Source organism: Sminthopsis crassicaudata, chromosome 3 (genome assembly GCF_048593235.1).
Source record: "Sminthopsis crassicaudata isolate SCR6 chromosome 3, ASM4859323v1, whole genome shotgun sequence".
NCBI classification, from domain to species: domain Eukaryota; kingdom Metazoa; phylum Chordata; class Mammalia; order Dasyuromorphia; family Dasyuridae; genus Sminthopsis; species Sminthopsis crassicaudata.
The window spans coordinates 29115009-29131347 of NC_133619.1; the positions used below are offsets into that span (position 1 = coordinate 29115009).

Here is a 16339-nt window from a genome sequence, read left to right on the forward strand (position 1 = left end):
TCAAGCCTATGCCATGAGAGAATCACTCCTCTACTCCCCTGAAAGAAAGACATAGCCTTGCTCAGAATCTAAGATTCATTTGAGAGGGTCAGAATTAGGCTCCATATCTTTGGAGCTCATATGAGTTATAATGTTATATAAAATTGACTACTAATATGATCATGATTTTAAAAGAATTAGTATACAAAGCAAACAATCTCTGTAGCTAAAATAAATCTTTCACATGCTAGCTGGCACATATCTTACAGGACACAAATTCATTGATTTATTTATGATGGGTAAGGGATCATTCCATGTGATATGAACTGTTCTCAGATTCAAAATATTTGCTGTGGGTCAGCTCCAATGCACATATTTTGCAATTTATGTAATTCCTATGATTTTTGCTTCAAGTCCAAGAAAAATCTCAGTGTTTCTTCTTTACCAAATGTGCTCCACAAATATAATAAAAGTAACTGCAGCATTTCTAAAACACAACAGAGCCTGAAGAAAAGGATTAAGCTCTTCCTTAATGTGGAATACCCTACAGATTCATGGGTCCGGAACAGTTTCCAAGCACAACTAAAGTTCAGCAATTATAGAAAGAGTCCAAGATGACTTTCTTGAAAAGCTCCAGAAAAAACATGCTATGACCTAAAGCATTCTATGAACCAAAAAGATGGTGCTATAGATACAGCATCAGATGTGGAATCAGGAAAATCTGAATTTTAATCTAGCCTTAGATACTTACTAGCTATGGGCAGATCACTGAACCTGTCCCTTAGTTTCCTCAGTTGTGCAACAAGGATTACAACAGCACCTCCCTCCTAGAGTTATTATGAAAATCAAATGAGATAATATTTGTGAAGTACTTAATATTGTTCCTGTCACATAGTAGGTGCTATATAAGAGCTAGCTGTTATGCTGATTATTTTGCTGATACATGCAAAAACCACATGCAAGGCTAGAAATCAACATTCATTTAATTTAACATTTATTAAGTCTGCACTATGTGGGGCAGCTAGGTGGCGCAGTGGCTAGAGCATCAGCCTTGAATTCAGGAGGACCAGAGTTCAAATCTGGTCTCAGACACTTAATACTTCCTAGCTGTGTGACCTTGGGCAAGTCACTTAACCCCAGCCTCAGGAAAAAAAAAGAAAAAGAAAAAAAAAGTTTGCACTATGCATAGCAAAGGAGAGAGCATCATGTGGTTCACAACATGATGCGCCTGGATACAGAAGGAGCTCGGTTCAGCTCCTATTTAGGCAGTGTGTCTTTGGGTAAGTCAATTAACTTAGTGTTGCAGGCAACTCTAAGATTGCACATACATTGTGACTAAAGTGGAAATATATTTTACATGACTTTATGTGTTAATCAATCTCATATACTTGTCTTCTCAATGGATGAGGAAAGAAAATTTGGAACACAATTAAAAAAGAGAAAAAGCTAAAGATAAATAAATAAAAATCTGAAAAATAAAGATGTTGCAGGGATGTTTTGTCACCACAGAGTTCCCTAAAAACAATAAAATCCTAGATCTAATTCAAAAATTAAGCAAAAATCCATACATACTCCTGGGAATATGCACATAAAAGCAAAATTATCCCTGACATCCAGGAACTTACTAGCTGCTTAGTCTATATAGGCTATCACATATGGGCATATTTGGATCTTTCTAAATAGAATGTAAGCTTCTTGATGGTAAAGAGCCTCACAGGTATTTGCATCTCTAGCACCTATTAGGTGCTTAATAAATGCTTGTTGAATATTAGTAGCCATTTACTGAATGCTCACAGGGTTTATGCTCTCTATTAGAAATGGGAAAAGTTAGGTGAGTCAAAATTGTCTGCCCAGAGGCTGGCAACATGGTATAAAGAATAATGTGCAGAATCTGGAGTCAGGAAGATCTGGATTCAGATCCTGATTTTAACACTTACTAGTTGTGACCAATTCACTTCTCTGGTTTTTAGTCAATTTTCTAAGACTGTCAGTTATACATAAAGTGGAGTGAATTCTCACATTGTAGCAATCACAGGTCACTGACATTAAAAGACAAACATTTTTATAGGATCTAAGGAGTTCTATTAATAGTTTTGTTGCCTGGGGCCCCATATTCAACATGAACTAAGAAAATAAATCTATTATATGTACAGAAAATACTCCTAAAATCTTAGACCAGCAAATGTTTCCCAGAACCCTTTGAAAGAAATATTGATGATGTCAACTGCTTTGGTACAAAATTTCCCATTAAATCTAGAATCCCTAGGATGTTGTCACTTTGTCCTTCTTCAGTCAAGAGCAATCTTTACCCAGATATGTGTGTGTTTATGCCTTTATTCAAATGTGACCTGATGTTGCCAAAGTAAAGTTTTTTGATGCTTTCACATAGAGATGAAACCATCCACTTGAAGGAACACACCCACCACTTGTAAAGAATTAGTCTGAAGATGAAGAAAAATCTTAATAGAAAACATGACAGGGATTGGGATTTCCCCACTCTAGCAGCATAAACACATGCCTAGAAAGTATGTCAGATTGGATTTTTTGGACAAGCAGTAAAAATTTTGATGGCCAGCTGGAATTTGAAATGGGGCAAAAAATGGGGTAAAAAACCCAATGAGATGAAGAAGCCAAAGAGCATATATTGAGCAAAAACCATCAATGTTAGGATTTGAAGCTATATTTTCCCAACTGTATTAGCAGCAGACATGGAACCCACATTTTCCAAAACTCCCAAGCCCAAGATAGAGCTGAAAATTTACCTGTGAGCTTTGAGTATCCGCTGTGCGATAGTGTCACCAATCTTGTTGAAGACAACTTTATCATCAGCACAACTAATAAAGAACTGGTTCTAGAGAAAAAAATAATTTGATAATCATTGAAGCCACTCAATTCTTTACAGGGAAGGGGAAGAAAGAAGAAGGAAGAAAAAGTGGGGAGAGAGAAAGGAAAGGAGGGAAGGAGAGTGAGATTAGGAGAGGGCAGGGGATGAAGAAGAGAAAATAGAAAGATGGAGGGATAGAGAGAGAAAGAAGGAATGGGAGAGGGAATTGTGAGAGAGAGAAAGAGAGAGAGGAAAGGAGGAAAGGGCAGACAGGGGAAGGGAGGGAGAGAAAGAGAGGGGAAGAGAGAGACAGAGAGACAGACAGAGACAAGGGGAGAGAGGGAAGAGACAGAGATAGAGACAGACAGAACTTTCACTCTGAAGTTACATGGGGCTCAGAACTTTGAACTGGGACTTAGCAAACATTGGTCCTATCCAAGCTCAATCACCAAATAGGTCTTGCCCTCTTGGGCAGATCGTTTCCTTTCTGAGTCTGTCTTCTCATCCATTATACGAGAGAGTCAGGCTGGGTGGTTTCTAAGGTCTCTGAGCTCTAAGATTTTGTGAATCAGTGGATTGGCGTCACTTCGGATGAACAGCCTTTACATTATTTTATATTAAAATGTTGTATTGCACTTCAAGTCAGGAGAATCTGGAGTTCAAATTCTACCATGAACATTTCCTAGCTGTGTGACCCTGAGCAAGTCATTTAACCCCTCTGAGTCTGTTTCCTTAAAAGCAAAATAGGAATAAAGATGATTATCATCAAGACTGAAAGAAAGAATGAATATAAAGCTCTTTGCAAAATGATAGGGCTATGAATGTCTGTGATTATAATTAATATCATCAGCTATGGGAAGGAATTATCTCTATGATTTTCATTAGTATGGAGAACTCTCATTTGAGGATCCTCCCTTATAAACTCAGCACTTTCTCTATAATTTATAGTCTTAATCAACTAGTCAATAAGCATTTATTAAGCACTCACTATATACTAGATACACTACTAAAAACTGGGGATAGGATGGCAAAAACCTTCCTTTTTCATCAAGAAGCTTACATAATAAAGGAGAGGATATTATCCCCCAAATAATTACGTGGAATCAAGATATCAGAGCTGTGAAAAACTAGGTGTCACACAATCAGTGTGTTAAGGTAAGGACCTGAATCCAAATCTTCCTGGCCCTTAGGCCTGCTTCCCAGCTGTTCCACAAGGCCTCTATTGTTGTTAGAAACTTCTGCAGTTCTTAATAAAAATAATTTGATATAACAAAGTCAATTGAATGATGAAAATATTATTCCATAATGACAATTCTCTAGAAGGTAATTTAAGTTAAATTGCCTTTGATTAGATCCATAAACTGGGTCAATTATATTTAACCAGATTAAAGAAATGAAAATATCATAATACATATTCTGAGTTCACAGGGTTCACTTATTGAAATGGGCAGACTTATATTACTTCTACTTTTTTCCCCTGGAACTCATTAGTTTAAAATATTTTAATTTTTTTTCACATACATTGTTTGCAACATGAACACATTGAGCAAAATAAATTTATTGCTAACATAAAACATTGTAAAGACATAGCCTGGGAAGGTAGATAAAGGGCAGGCATCAGAGTTAGGAATCTATGGGTTCATGTCCCAAGTCTGGCATATGTTGAGTGTGAGACTCTGGGAAAATGCCTCATTTCTACTGCTTCCAAGCAAACTCACTACAGCTTTAAGGCGAATAATGGGGTCAGATCCTCATTGCAAGATAGAGATCCTCATTGAAAGGTACCTTGAGGGGGGAACATGGTAGAACCAGCTCAAACTGGGGCTCCAGTTAAATATTAAATTTCTATTTAACATGTATTGGAATACCTACCAGCTAGGGGAAAAGGAGGGGGGAAGGAGAGGAAAATTTGGAACAAAAGGTTTTGCAAGGGGTCAATGTTGAAAAATTACCCATGCATATGTTTTGTAAATAAAAAGCTTTAATAAAAAAAATGTTCAATGTTCAATGTTAGCAGTTATATAAGCAAATGGAAGCTTCCGCCACTTTCATTTCAACCACCCAACTATATTTGGTCTCCATCTCTTCTACTCCCTCAACTCCCAGGTTCCTGACTAAACCTTATACTTAGTAAATGTTGTCTGCTCAGTGTCCTAATCTCCCAAGCCCCTTTCATAAAAAAAGCAAGTGAAATCCCAAGCCATGTATCTTCCTCCTAGAGCACTGTCTTTTTAAGAACGACAAACTAGGACTACCTGAGTCTTAACCTAAAGCAATGGTATTCCAATGGTAGAATTTCAGAAGTCATGGCAGAGGTAACACTTTGGAAGTAAGAAGGTCTTCCCCAACCAACTCTCTTATGATCAGATGCTCTAGGTGGTTGTCCACCAACAGACAAAGCTGGCCCCGAGTTCAGGAGCCATTGTCATGAGTAAGTCTTCCCACCCCTGGGACTTACTTCTATGTAGATGTAGTGTTTGCTGTTTTCTATCACATGCACATACGCAGCATGGATGGACTCTTCATGGTATTTTATGCCAGCTGACCAATCAGCAGCCGAACGGAGTAACTACAAGAGAAAATTAAGAAAGATTAAAACTGGAATTCCAGTTAATTGCTTGTAACTCTAATAATAAGAACTTTATAATTATGATCTCATTTGATTTTCATAGCAATCCTGGGAGGTATGTGTTATTATATTGTCCACATTTCACTGATGAGAAAACTGAGATTCAGAGAAATGTTAGACCTCAGATGGTCTGACCATAAAACCAATGCTCTTCCCATTAGAACACGTCTCAGTGGTTCCCGGAAAAAATAGACAACTCAATACAAGGATTTGTGAAGGCTTCATAGTACATAAGACTTCAGGCAACAAGTCAACAAGATTCATCTTCCTGAGTTCAAATCTGGCTTCAGACACTTCCTAGCTATGTGACCCTGGGCAAGTCCCTTCACCCTGTTTGCCTCAGTTTCCTCATCTGTCAAATGAGCTGGAGAAAGAAATGGGCAAACCACTCTAATATCTTTGCCAAGAAAACCCCAAATGGGGTCATAAAGAGTTGGGTACCACTGAAAAACAGTTGAACAACAATAAATTTGTAAAGAATCTTTTGCATGTTCAAGACATTGTTTAATGTGAAGTCATGGAAAAGTGGACTACGTTCCCATCAAGAATGCTCTCATTTCAAATCAAAAACACAAAGATGTGGTTTCTACCAAAAGTTTTTTTTTTATAAATATAATTTCAAAATGTGACTTCTTTTCCCTCCAAAGAGAACTTTTACTTCACATTAACAGACACACGTGATACAGACATAAGTTTCTCTTGACCATGGGTACTTTTTTTTTTTCAGATAAGTTTCTTAAAATGAAAATTTGCATCACTGACAGAAAAAGTGTGTGTGTGTGTGTGTGTATGTGTATCTCATCTTCTGAGCTTAGCCACGGTGGATAGGCCAGGTCCAAGCCCATTTGGGTCAGAACCCAGCCTCTGTTATCTCAGGCCTGCTTTATGAACTTTCCATTCTCATTCCCATTTCTGGCCTTGGACAGCTCTGAACATATGCTGCAGAAGCTCTCTTTTCCATCCCTCCCTTGCCTCCCAAGAAAAGGAGGGTCTCCCTGCAGTTCAGCTTACTAATGACCTTTTATCCATGTCTAAAACCTAGCCAAAACTTTCCTCCAGCATAGGGAGCTCACTGCTTCTTGATCCCCATCCAAGTCTGACCTCCAGCCACTCTCTGGAAGACTATTAACCCTGTAGACTCCAGAATTCCCGGGATAGACTGGGGGAACTCTTTGCCCTTCTTGTAGAACATGGGGGCTGGAAATGCTGCCTTACTTATAGAAAATACCACTCTATGTAGACACATCTCATTAATTTGCTTCAATAAAGCCATGATCTCTGAAGTATCCTATCACATGAGATAATGTTTTTAGCATAGTATTTGGCACATAACAGGCACTTAATAAATGCTTATTCCCTATTCCTTTCCCAGTGTTAAGAGGCACTACTATCTACTTATCCTGCGGCACTCTCTTTTATTTCTTCCCTTCAGTTCCTTACTGGAAAGGTCCAGTCTGCAAGCTACGAAGCTGTCTAGGTCACATTACATTGCATGAATCTGTGGAGAGCTGGAAGGCTCCTGAGAGATCCCTGGGTTAGAACTGAGGTCCAGGGATGTTTAAAGATTTGCCTACAGCCATACATTGAATAGGGTGCAGTGGATAGACTCTGAAGTCATGAAGATCTGAATTCAAATTCTATCTCAGACACTTCCTAATTGTGTAACCCTGGGCAAGTCACTTAACCCTGATTACTTTCCCCTTACTGAAAAAAAGAAAAGAAAATTATGGCCATCTTTTCTGTAGGTTCTGAGTCAAGATAAGCACATATACAATGGTATTCTATGGTCGTTAAGCAATATTACATGGGCTTCCAGAAATCTCAGATGAATAGTCTACAATCTAATTTATTGCATCAAAATGAAAATTAGATGGCTCAGACAAATGTGTGTATTACTTCAGTGAAATATTTTCATCACCACTGAACGCCTATTTTCTCCAGCTGTTCCACTTCTTTTTTTTCTCTACACAGATTCCATTTCTGGATTAAACCTAAATAATGGTGCCAGGACTGAAATTGATCATAAGTCATGCAGAAATGTGCATAGATCATATTGCCCCAAATAGAGCTGGAGTCAGGTCTAACCTCCACTTTCAAAACCTCAGCATTACAAAATTACAGAATATAGATGAAAAATGCAGGGGTAGTTCTTTAAAAATATGTTTCTTCTCAAAAGTACAACTGGAACCCATCATTTTTCCTTTTGCTGTGGCCCCCTTTTAAGCACAAAGAATACCTCCAGCCAAGCACAACTCCCAATCTTCTTGCTATATTGTTTCCAAGCAGAATTCTGAGATTATATAATAGGAGTCTGTTCTTGGAGGAAGAGAATTTTGTTTTTCCTAGAATCTCTCCCAAATTGCATTTTTGTCTCTTGACCCAATGACCCTTTCTAGTTTCAATCCTTCTCATGAATTTAGTCTTATTTCCCTCATCCCCCCTACCTAGCTCACTCAATCATCAATCATCAGATGCCGATAGAGTAAGTGACTTTTCTAAAGTAGTTAGCTTTTCTTTAATATGCTTTAATATTGAATTTATGGCAATGAAGAGTAAACAAAGAGCATCACAATGACATCATTCCAACTTGAGTGTCAGATCTCAAATATTTAGTAACTTAATAGTACCCTAGGTAATTCCATAACTACCTCAGATCCTTAATTTCCTCCTTAGTAGAATAAGAATAATAATGAAATCTATCATACAGGGTTTTTCTGAGGCTTTTGGTATTTGAATTCCAGCTATTATTCGCAGCATGATTAATCTTGCTGTAAAAAAAAATGGCTCTCCCATAAAGCTCTTGTAAGAACTTGGAAGTGGTTATGGTGTATGTACTGAAAGCTGGACAGCCTTTAAAGTCAGAAAGCCTGGATTCAAATCTTGACTCTCTCATCAGTAAAATGAGGATAATGATTATTATATCATTATAATCCCACTATTATGTATTAAAGGTATGCAAGCACTAACAACAAAAATATTATCACTAATATTATATAATAATTGATATTATTGTTATTATTTAGCAATAATAATAATTATTATTAATGCTATATTAATAAATTTTATAACTAGCACTTGCATAGTACACATGTTATTTCCTCCTCATGGCCGCCTTAAAAGATAGATGATATTATTTCCCCCATTTTACAGATGAGGAATCTGAAGCAGACAGTAGTCAAGTGACTTAAGTCACACAGCTAGTAAACATTTGAGAAAAGATTTGAACTCAGTTCATCTTGACTTTACTGTACACCGTGCTACCTAGCTGCCATCCTCACTGTATTATTTTAAGTATATATGAGTAGCGCTGAGTCATTTTTCACTTGTGTCTGACTCCCTATGACACCTTTTGGGATTTTCTTTGCAGAGTTACTGAGCAATTTGCCATTTCCTTCTCTAATTCATTTATAGTTAAGGAAACTGAGGCAAGCAAAGTAACCTGTTTAAGGTCACACAACTGGTAATTATCTGAGGTTGGATTTGAACCAAAGCTATTGAGACTTCCTGATTCCAGGCTCAGCACTCTATGCATTGCACCACCTAGCTGCCAGGTATACAATTGTGTAGGGTTGTTAACAGCACAAAATGCAATGTCTATAAAGTTGTAAATTACAATATAAACACCAGGTATTATTGTGATCACTGTTACTACTGCTGTTAATAATTTGAGAAGCAAGAGGTGGAATGGTGTGGATGATAGTATTGCCTGAAAGAGGAAGATCTAGATTCAGCTTTCTCCTTTGACAAAGACTGGCTGGTTGATCCCAGGTAAGGCACTCAACTTCAAAAACTCCAAAAGACTAAACATGGCAAGGAATTCTATTGATAGAATCTTCTTACAGGGATATCCCTACACTGAACAAATCATGGGACTGATAGAACAAAATTTAAAAAAAAAAAATCCTATTTGGGAAAATGAAACCAGTTGTGAAATATCTCAGCAGGAAACTAATCAGCTATTGAACTCAGTTCATCCTGACTTTACTGTCTACTGTGCTACCTAGCTGCCATCTTTCTAACACTTGGTGAGGGAAATGGAGTTGTTTCTGGAGAAGAGAGAAAGAGAGGTGATTTCAAAGCATGGAACATGTCACAATGAGTGGTCAGCATGGACATGGAAGATGGAGTACAGAAAATGGGGTAGAAAGACATTAAAGATATGAAAGGCAAAATGGCCAACTTTGATTACATTAAATTAAAGAAAAAAAAAATTTTGCTTAACCAAAACCAAAAGAGACAAGATTAAAAGGGAAGCACAAAGCTGGAAAAAAAATTTACAGCCAGTATTTCTGATAAATATATCATTTTTTAAATATATAAAGAATTGTGTCAAATTTATAAGAATACAAATCATTCCCCAATTGATAAACAGTCAAAGGATATGAACAGACAATTTTCAGATGATGAAACTAAAGCCATCTATTGTCATATTTTTAAAAATGCTCTAAATCACTAGTGATCGGAGAAATGCAAATTAAAACAAATCTGAAGTACCACCACACACCTCTCAGATTGGCTAAAATGGCAGGAAAAGATAATGATAATGTTGGAGGGGATGTGGGAAAACTGGGACACTGATACATTGTTGTTGGAGTTGTAAATGATCCAACCATTTTGGAGAGCAATTTGGAACTATGCCCAAAAGGCTAAAAATTGTGCATATTTTTTGACCCAGCGGTGAACTGGAAAGTGAGTCAAAAGCCCATCAATTGTGGAATAGTTGAACAAGTTGTGACATATGCAATATTAGTGGTCTATAAAAAGGATGAACAAGGTGATTTTAGAAAGGTCTGGAAAGATTTATATGAACTGATGCTGAGTGAAACAAGCAGAACCAGAAATACACTGTACACAGTAATAATATGAATGTATGATGATCAGCTATGAAAGACTTGGCTCTTCTCAGTTGTTCAGTGATCCAAAGCAATCCCAATAGACTTTGGACAGAAAGTGCCATTTGCATCCAGAAAACAAACTATGGAAATTGAATGTAAATCAGCACATGATATGTTCTTTTTTTTCTGTTTTGTTTTTTTTCCCCTCTCCATTGATTTTTCCCTTTTGTTCTGATTTTTTCTCTCCCAACATGATTCATAAAGCAATATACATTATCTAAATAATTTTTTTTAAAAAAATACCAAAGATTGGTACCATTAGGGAGTTTCACCCAGGCTTCTGGTGTTGGAAGCTGCTACATGTACCACAGAGAATTTTCTCCCACAAATGAATGAATGAAAACATATTTATTAAGCATTTACTATGTGCCAAGAACGACACTAAATTTTGGGCAAGGAAATAAAAAAAAATAAGGCAGTTCTTGCATCTAAAGAGCTCATACTTTAATTAGGAGAGGCAGCATATCAACAAATATTTATAAAGGACCTATTATTTGTCAGGCACTATGCTAAATGGTGGGGATACAAAAAGAGGCAAAAGATAGTTTTTGCCTTCAAGGATCTTAGAGCAAATGGAAAATCCCAGAAATCCTAATAATGCTGCAGAACAATGAAAAGCAAGGCCCAGTGAGTCTTGGATGATCATATGACAGTGTCCAGAGATTGCAGGGCAAAAGGTAAGACTGAGAGGACTTTAAGATGCAGCAGCAGGGCACATGGAAAGGGCTAATGATTCTCCATCTCAGCAGAAAGCATTTGCCTCCATTTCATCTAATTCCAAATTTCATTTAAGCTGTTAATGTCCTAACACCATATTAATATTTAAAGACTAGGGCCATACAATTAATTGATTAACCAATGATTATTTGTTAAGCACCTACTATGTGCCAGGCACTGTTCTAGGTGCTGAGTATACAAGTCCGAAGGAGATAAATTTAACATTCATCATATTTCTTGGAAATGACTCCATTTTTTCTCCTTTAACACCATGTTACTTCACTCCCAGCCATGTATCCCCAAACTTGATGATCTTTCAACAATTAAAGTGGCACATTATGTCACAATGGTATTACTTGGACACTAGTCACAAATGCTAATGAACAACTCATTTACTGTAAATCAAGGCAAACTGAATCCTGTCGGGTTTTTTAGCTCTAGTTCAGGCTTGCTCATGAAAGTCTCTGGTCTGCATAGATACCAAGAACAAATAATGTCTCAGAATTGAGTTCTGCATAGTTTTGGTTTCTTAGAAGTGGGAAAGAGGAGATACTTTTGCCAGAGGTCATTTTACTGGAAAGAGCTCCTATATTGAGACTGAAGTACTCTAAGGTGAATCTAACAGTTCAGAGCAGCCCCATCTAACTACCCTGTGTTAGGACTGCTAAGCTTTGCTATTGAGCTATTTTTGATACAATTCATCATCCATGGACATGCATGGGCCCTTCATGCTGTTAGGCAATTCTATTTCTATCCATATCAGCATCCTATCATTTGTAACAGTAATTGTTCCAAAACTTTCCCTCTTTGCTCAAGCCCCATCTGGCCTGGAGGCTCCACACATTCCCCTCCAATAAATGTTAAACAACTCCCTCTGTCATAAGAAATTTAATCTCTCTCAGTTTCTCTTTCCTATTCAGCAAAACTTCCTGGTATTTTTATCTTCTCCCTCTTTGTTCTCCTTTCCCTTTTCTTGTTTCCCAATCACCATCAGAGAAGCAACCAAGGCTAATCTCTCTAACTGACCAATTGACATCCCCTCCTACTTGCTACAGGAAATTGCTCCAGCAGTCAACCCTTCTCTTTAAAGCATTTTCAATCTTCCATCTCCTTTCCATCTGCTGACAAAATAACAAGTTCCCCAAGTCTTCCTTCACTGTTAAACTTCTTGAAAAAATTGAGCTAGACTCAATGCTGTTAACTTTCTCCTACCATTTGGGGTTTTTCTCCTACAACTTTGGGGTTTTTTCCCATCCCCTCCACAAAATCTGTCACCCCAAGGTCCACCCGCTACAAGGAGAGAAAAGAAAGTTACAGACTGCTGGGTTGCATGGAGAGTCCCATGCCTGGTGAAATCACTGCTTCTTAATGTATTGACATACAATGATCCCAATAATGCTCGAAGTCCCCATCCAAAAGGGCTGGGAAGAAAGTAATTTAACAAGCTTTATGGACTGAAGAAATGAGATTTGTTATTCGGTCTCCATGAGACAGCTCAAAGGATCATGCTATTCGCAGCTGAACATAAGCTTGAAGCTACTTAGTCTAAATACCTCATTTCACAGATCGCATTGGAAGCTCATGGAGGGAATGGAATTTCTTAAGGTCAAAGAGGTAGTTAATAGCAGCTGGGGTCAGAACCCAAATCCTCAGATTCCAAATTCAGCACACTTTCCAATGCACCAAACTTCCTTTTCAGCCCTGCATAATAATACCCCCCAAGACACAGTTGGTATTTCTATCAAATTGGCCAAGGATTTGCTCTCCCTGAAAATATTCTCCATTCGCCCACCTCCTTGTGTTTTCTCATGAGGTTCCCTATTCCTGGAATGTCTTCCCTCTCTATTTTTACTTACAAATGCCTACCTACTCCAATTTCCATAGGTTCCCTGAAGCTTTCTTTATAACAAGTTTGCCCCTCAAATCTGCCTTTGTTTTTCAACTCCTTAATGTGCTTAATCATAACATGTATCATCACACGATAAGTGTATTTATTTTTTCCCTGCCAACTAGATTGGAATCTCTGTGAAGACAGAAATCCTGTCTAATATAAACTTTTTTATCTTCTATATTCTGAGCACAGTAGTCTACACTACACAGTAAGCTTGCTGATGGAATTGCTGCTTGAACAAACCAATAAATGAATGAATAAGCATTTTGCCATAGGTATCTTAGCAGTAATCTTTATAACTCTAGTGGAAGTTTGAACTGGCTCCAGCACACCTCTAGCTGAGAGGAACTTTAGAGGTCATTTCATCTAGTCTAAAAGCCTCGTTTGACACATGTGGAAAATGAGGTTCAAAGAAATTAAGAGACAATTACCCATAAGGGATTCCAAATAGCAAGTAAGGGGTGATAATGATAGCACTGATATAACAGGGTTTTTGTGAGAATCAAAAAAAAAATTTGATCTTTAAGCTTTTAAGTGGTATAAAAATGCTAGCTATGATGACGATAATGATTAGGTATCAGAGTCAGCATTCAAATCCAGATCCTCAGACTAAAAGTCCAAATACTCCCTTCATTAAGCCGGCTGATTTTAAATTAAAAAACCTAAAGGAATCTTAACTGTCATCATTTTGAACCATATCAAAGCAATAGTTATACTGTTGGCTGCTATAATTTATTCCTCTTAAAAAACTCCACACCTTGCAATTTTAGATTCTCTGCACCTCAGCAATTTCAGAGCACTTCCCTCTGTCTCTTTCTGGCTGCCTTCCCTGTGAATTCTTGTGGCAGATTTTGGTTCATGTGCTCAGGGCTAAAGGAAAGCACCCAATCTTATTTGTGAAGTGTCTGCTGAAGCTGCCAGAGTGATGTGCCAAGTCTATAAAACCACTTTCGAGAAGCAGAAATCAATTTGGGGAGAGCTAGCCTTTGCCTAAATCTCTCTCTTTCTCTCTGTCTCTGAATCTCTCTCCATCTCTGTCTATCTCTATCTGTTTCTCTGTCTCTGTCTCTCTCTCAGAAAGCAGATGAGAAATGAATGTTAACACTTAATTATAGTGATTCTCCTTGAGAACAATTCTCTAAAGAAAAAAAAAAAAACAAAAAACCAAGGATATATGTGTGGGGGATGTGTGTGTGTGGTATATTTGTGTGGGGGAGAGAACTAAGATAGTCTGGGCATGGATGGGACTAGAGGAGAATTTTATGATCTCAGCATTAGTAGTCCTGATGAAAGTACAAGACAGGACAGGGATCATTCATTGTCTAGGGAACAGGCATCTGGGCAGGGGGCAGCTGAAGGTAGGCTAGAATACCAGGGTTAGTATAGTGTGGTAACTTGGGATAGGGAAGCTACCTACTGGAGTAGGTAGGCCCTGAATCTGTCTCTCAGTGATCAACCATTTACAAAGTACTCTCTTTGTGTCAGGTATTGCACCAAGGGTCAGGAGTACAAAGAAAGGTAAAAACACTATCCCTGTCCTCAAGGATCTCACACCAAAAGAGAGAGACAGCAGGCACCCAACTATGGACATACTAGATAAAGATGTTTATGTCTGTCTGTATCTACATATATATGTACATATATGTATGGGTATGTGTACATATATAGACACTTAATATATCTAAATTATAGATGTAATATCATCGATTGTATAATATTCATATTATATAATACATTCACATTTTACATGTAAAATACGTGTGCATATATTGGTATATATTATACATGCATATGTATACAAAGAGGCCACATATTTATATACATATAGACATATCTATCATCTATCTATCCATCCATCAAATCTATCTCTATCATCTATCTGCTTCTATCTATCGATATATCTACCTACCTACTTACCTTCCTCTATCATTTATCCATCAGTCCATCTATCCAGCTATCTATCTATCTACTATCTAGGTATCTATCTATCTGTCTATCTATCATTTATCCATATATGTATCCATCCAGCTCTCTATGAACCTATTTACTTTTATCATTTATCTATCTGTCCATCTATCCATCCATTCAGCTATCTATGTATTTATCTATCTGTATCATTTATCTATCTATCCAGTTATCTACCTTCCTTCCTTTTCTTCTCTCCCTCTCTTCCTCTCTTTCTTCATTTCTTTCGGATGGATGTGGCTCTTTCCAACAATGAAATGATTCAGATCAGTCCCAATGATGTTGTGATGAAGAGAGCCATTTACACCCAGACAGAAGATTGTGAGAATTGATTGTGGATCATCATATAGTATTTTCACTCTTTGTATTATTGTTTGCTTGCATTTTTGTTTTCCTTCTCAGGTTTATTTCTTTCTTTCTAGATCTGATTTTTCTTGTGCAGCAAGATAACTGTATAAATATGTATACATATATTGGATTTAACATTTATTGTAACATATTTAACATGTATTGGACTACCTTCCAGCTTGGGGGGGTAGAGGTGGGAGGAAAGAGGGGAAAATTTAGAACAAAAGATTTTGCAAGGGTCAGTGTTGAAAAATTACCCATGCATAAGTTATGTAAATAAAAAGCTTTAATAAAAAAATGGAAAAAACAAAAGAAAAAATACATTTTAAAAAGCCAATTGAGGAGGTATTGTTAGACAATGGGGCCTGTAAAAAATGTCAGGGTTTCAGTGGCCTATTAGCTTCATATGCACCAACAATATATGGCCATCAAAAGAAATTCTCTTAGAGCACTGAGAAAATGAGGGAAGTGATAGCTCCTTTACATAGTTCCCAATTTAGAACAAACTGGAATGTTGTGCTTAGTTTGGGATTTAGGAAGGACATCAATGAACTGAGATCTGTCCAGAGAAATAGAACTAGAATAGGAAAGCAGGATATGTTAACTAAAGTCTAGTTGAGAGAAACAGGGATGTTTGTAGTGGAAAGGAGTGTATGTGGGGGTGGGGGGTGGGGTGGGCTTGTGTGTGTATATGTAGAAAGTGGTGAAAGGAAGAAAAGAATATGAAATCTGTTTTTCAGGTACTATTTCATTATCTTTGTTTTCCAGCACTAGAACTTAGTGATAAATTCATTTTGACTGAGCAGTGATTTAGTAAAATGAGCATAGATTTAAAGGCTAAATGAGAACATACAGGTCCCCCAAGAAGTATATGGAAAAGGGAATATTTGGATACAGGGTTGGTTCCAAATTTCACACTCTCCCAACTATTCTTTGCTATAACCAATATATTTCCCTGAGAGCCACTTTTCTCTTTTAAAATGATAATAACAGCTCACATTTATATAGCGCTTTAAGGTTTATGAAGTACTTTATTCATATTATCTCATTGGGTTTGAAAAATGAGTCTTCTTTTTATTCCATCCCCATGG

The 16339-nt window shown here is 37.3% G+C and overlaps 1 protein-coding gene across 4 annotated transcripts in view; it reads right to left on the bottom strand.

Moving 5' to 3' along the window:
- Positions 1–16339, bottom strand: part of PLD1 (phospholipase D1) — a 268046-nt gene that overhangs the window by 48744 nt on the left and 202963 nt on the right. For all 4 annotated transcript variants that reach the window (XM_074298190.1, XM_074298191.1, XM_074298192.1 and 1 more), the window contains 2 exons: positions 5262–5372; positions 2742–2830 (listed from right to left, as the gene is read on the bottom strand). In XM_074298190.1, coding sequence (XP_074154291.1) covers positions 2742–2830; positions 5262–5372 — 200 coding nt within the window. The remainder of the gene's footprint in view (positions 1–2741; positions 2831–5261; positions 5373–16339) is intronic.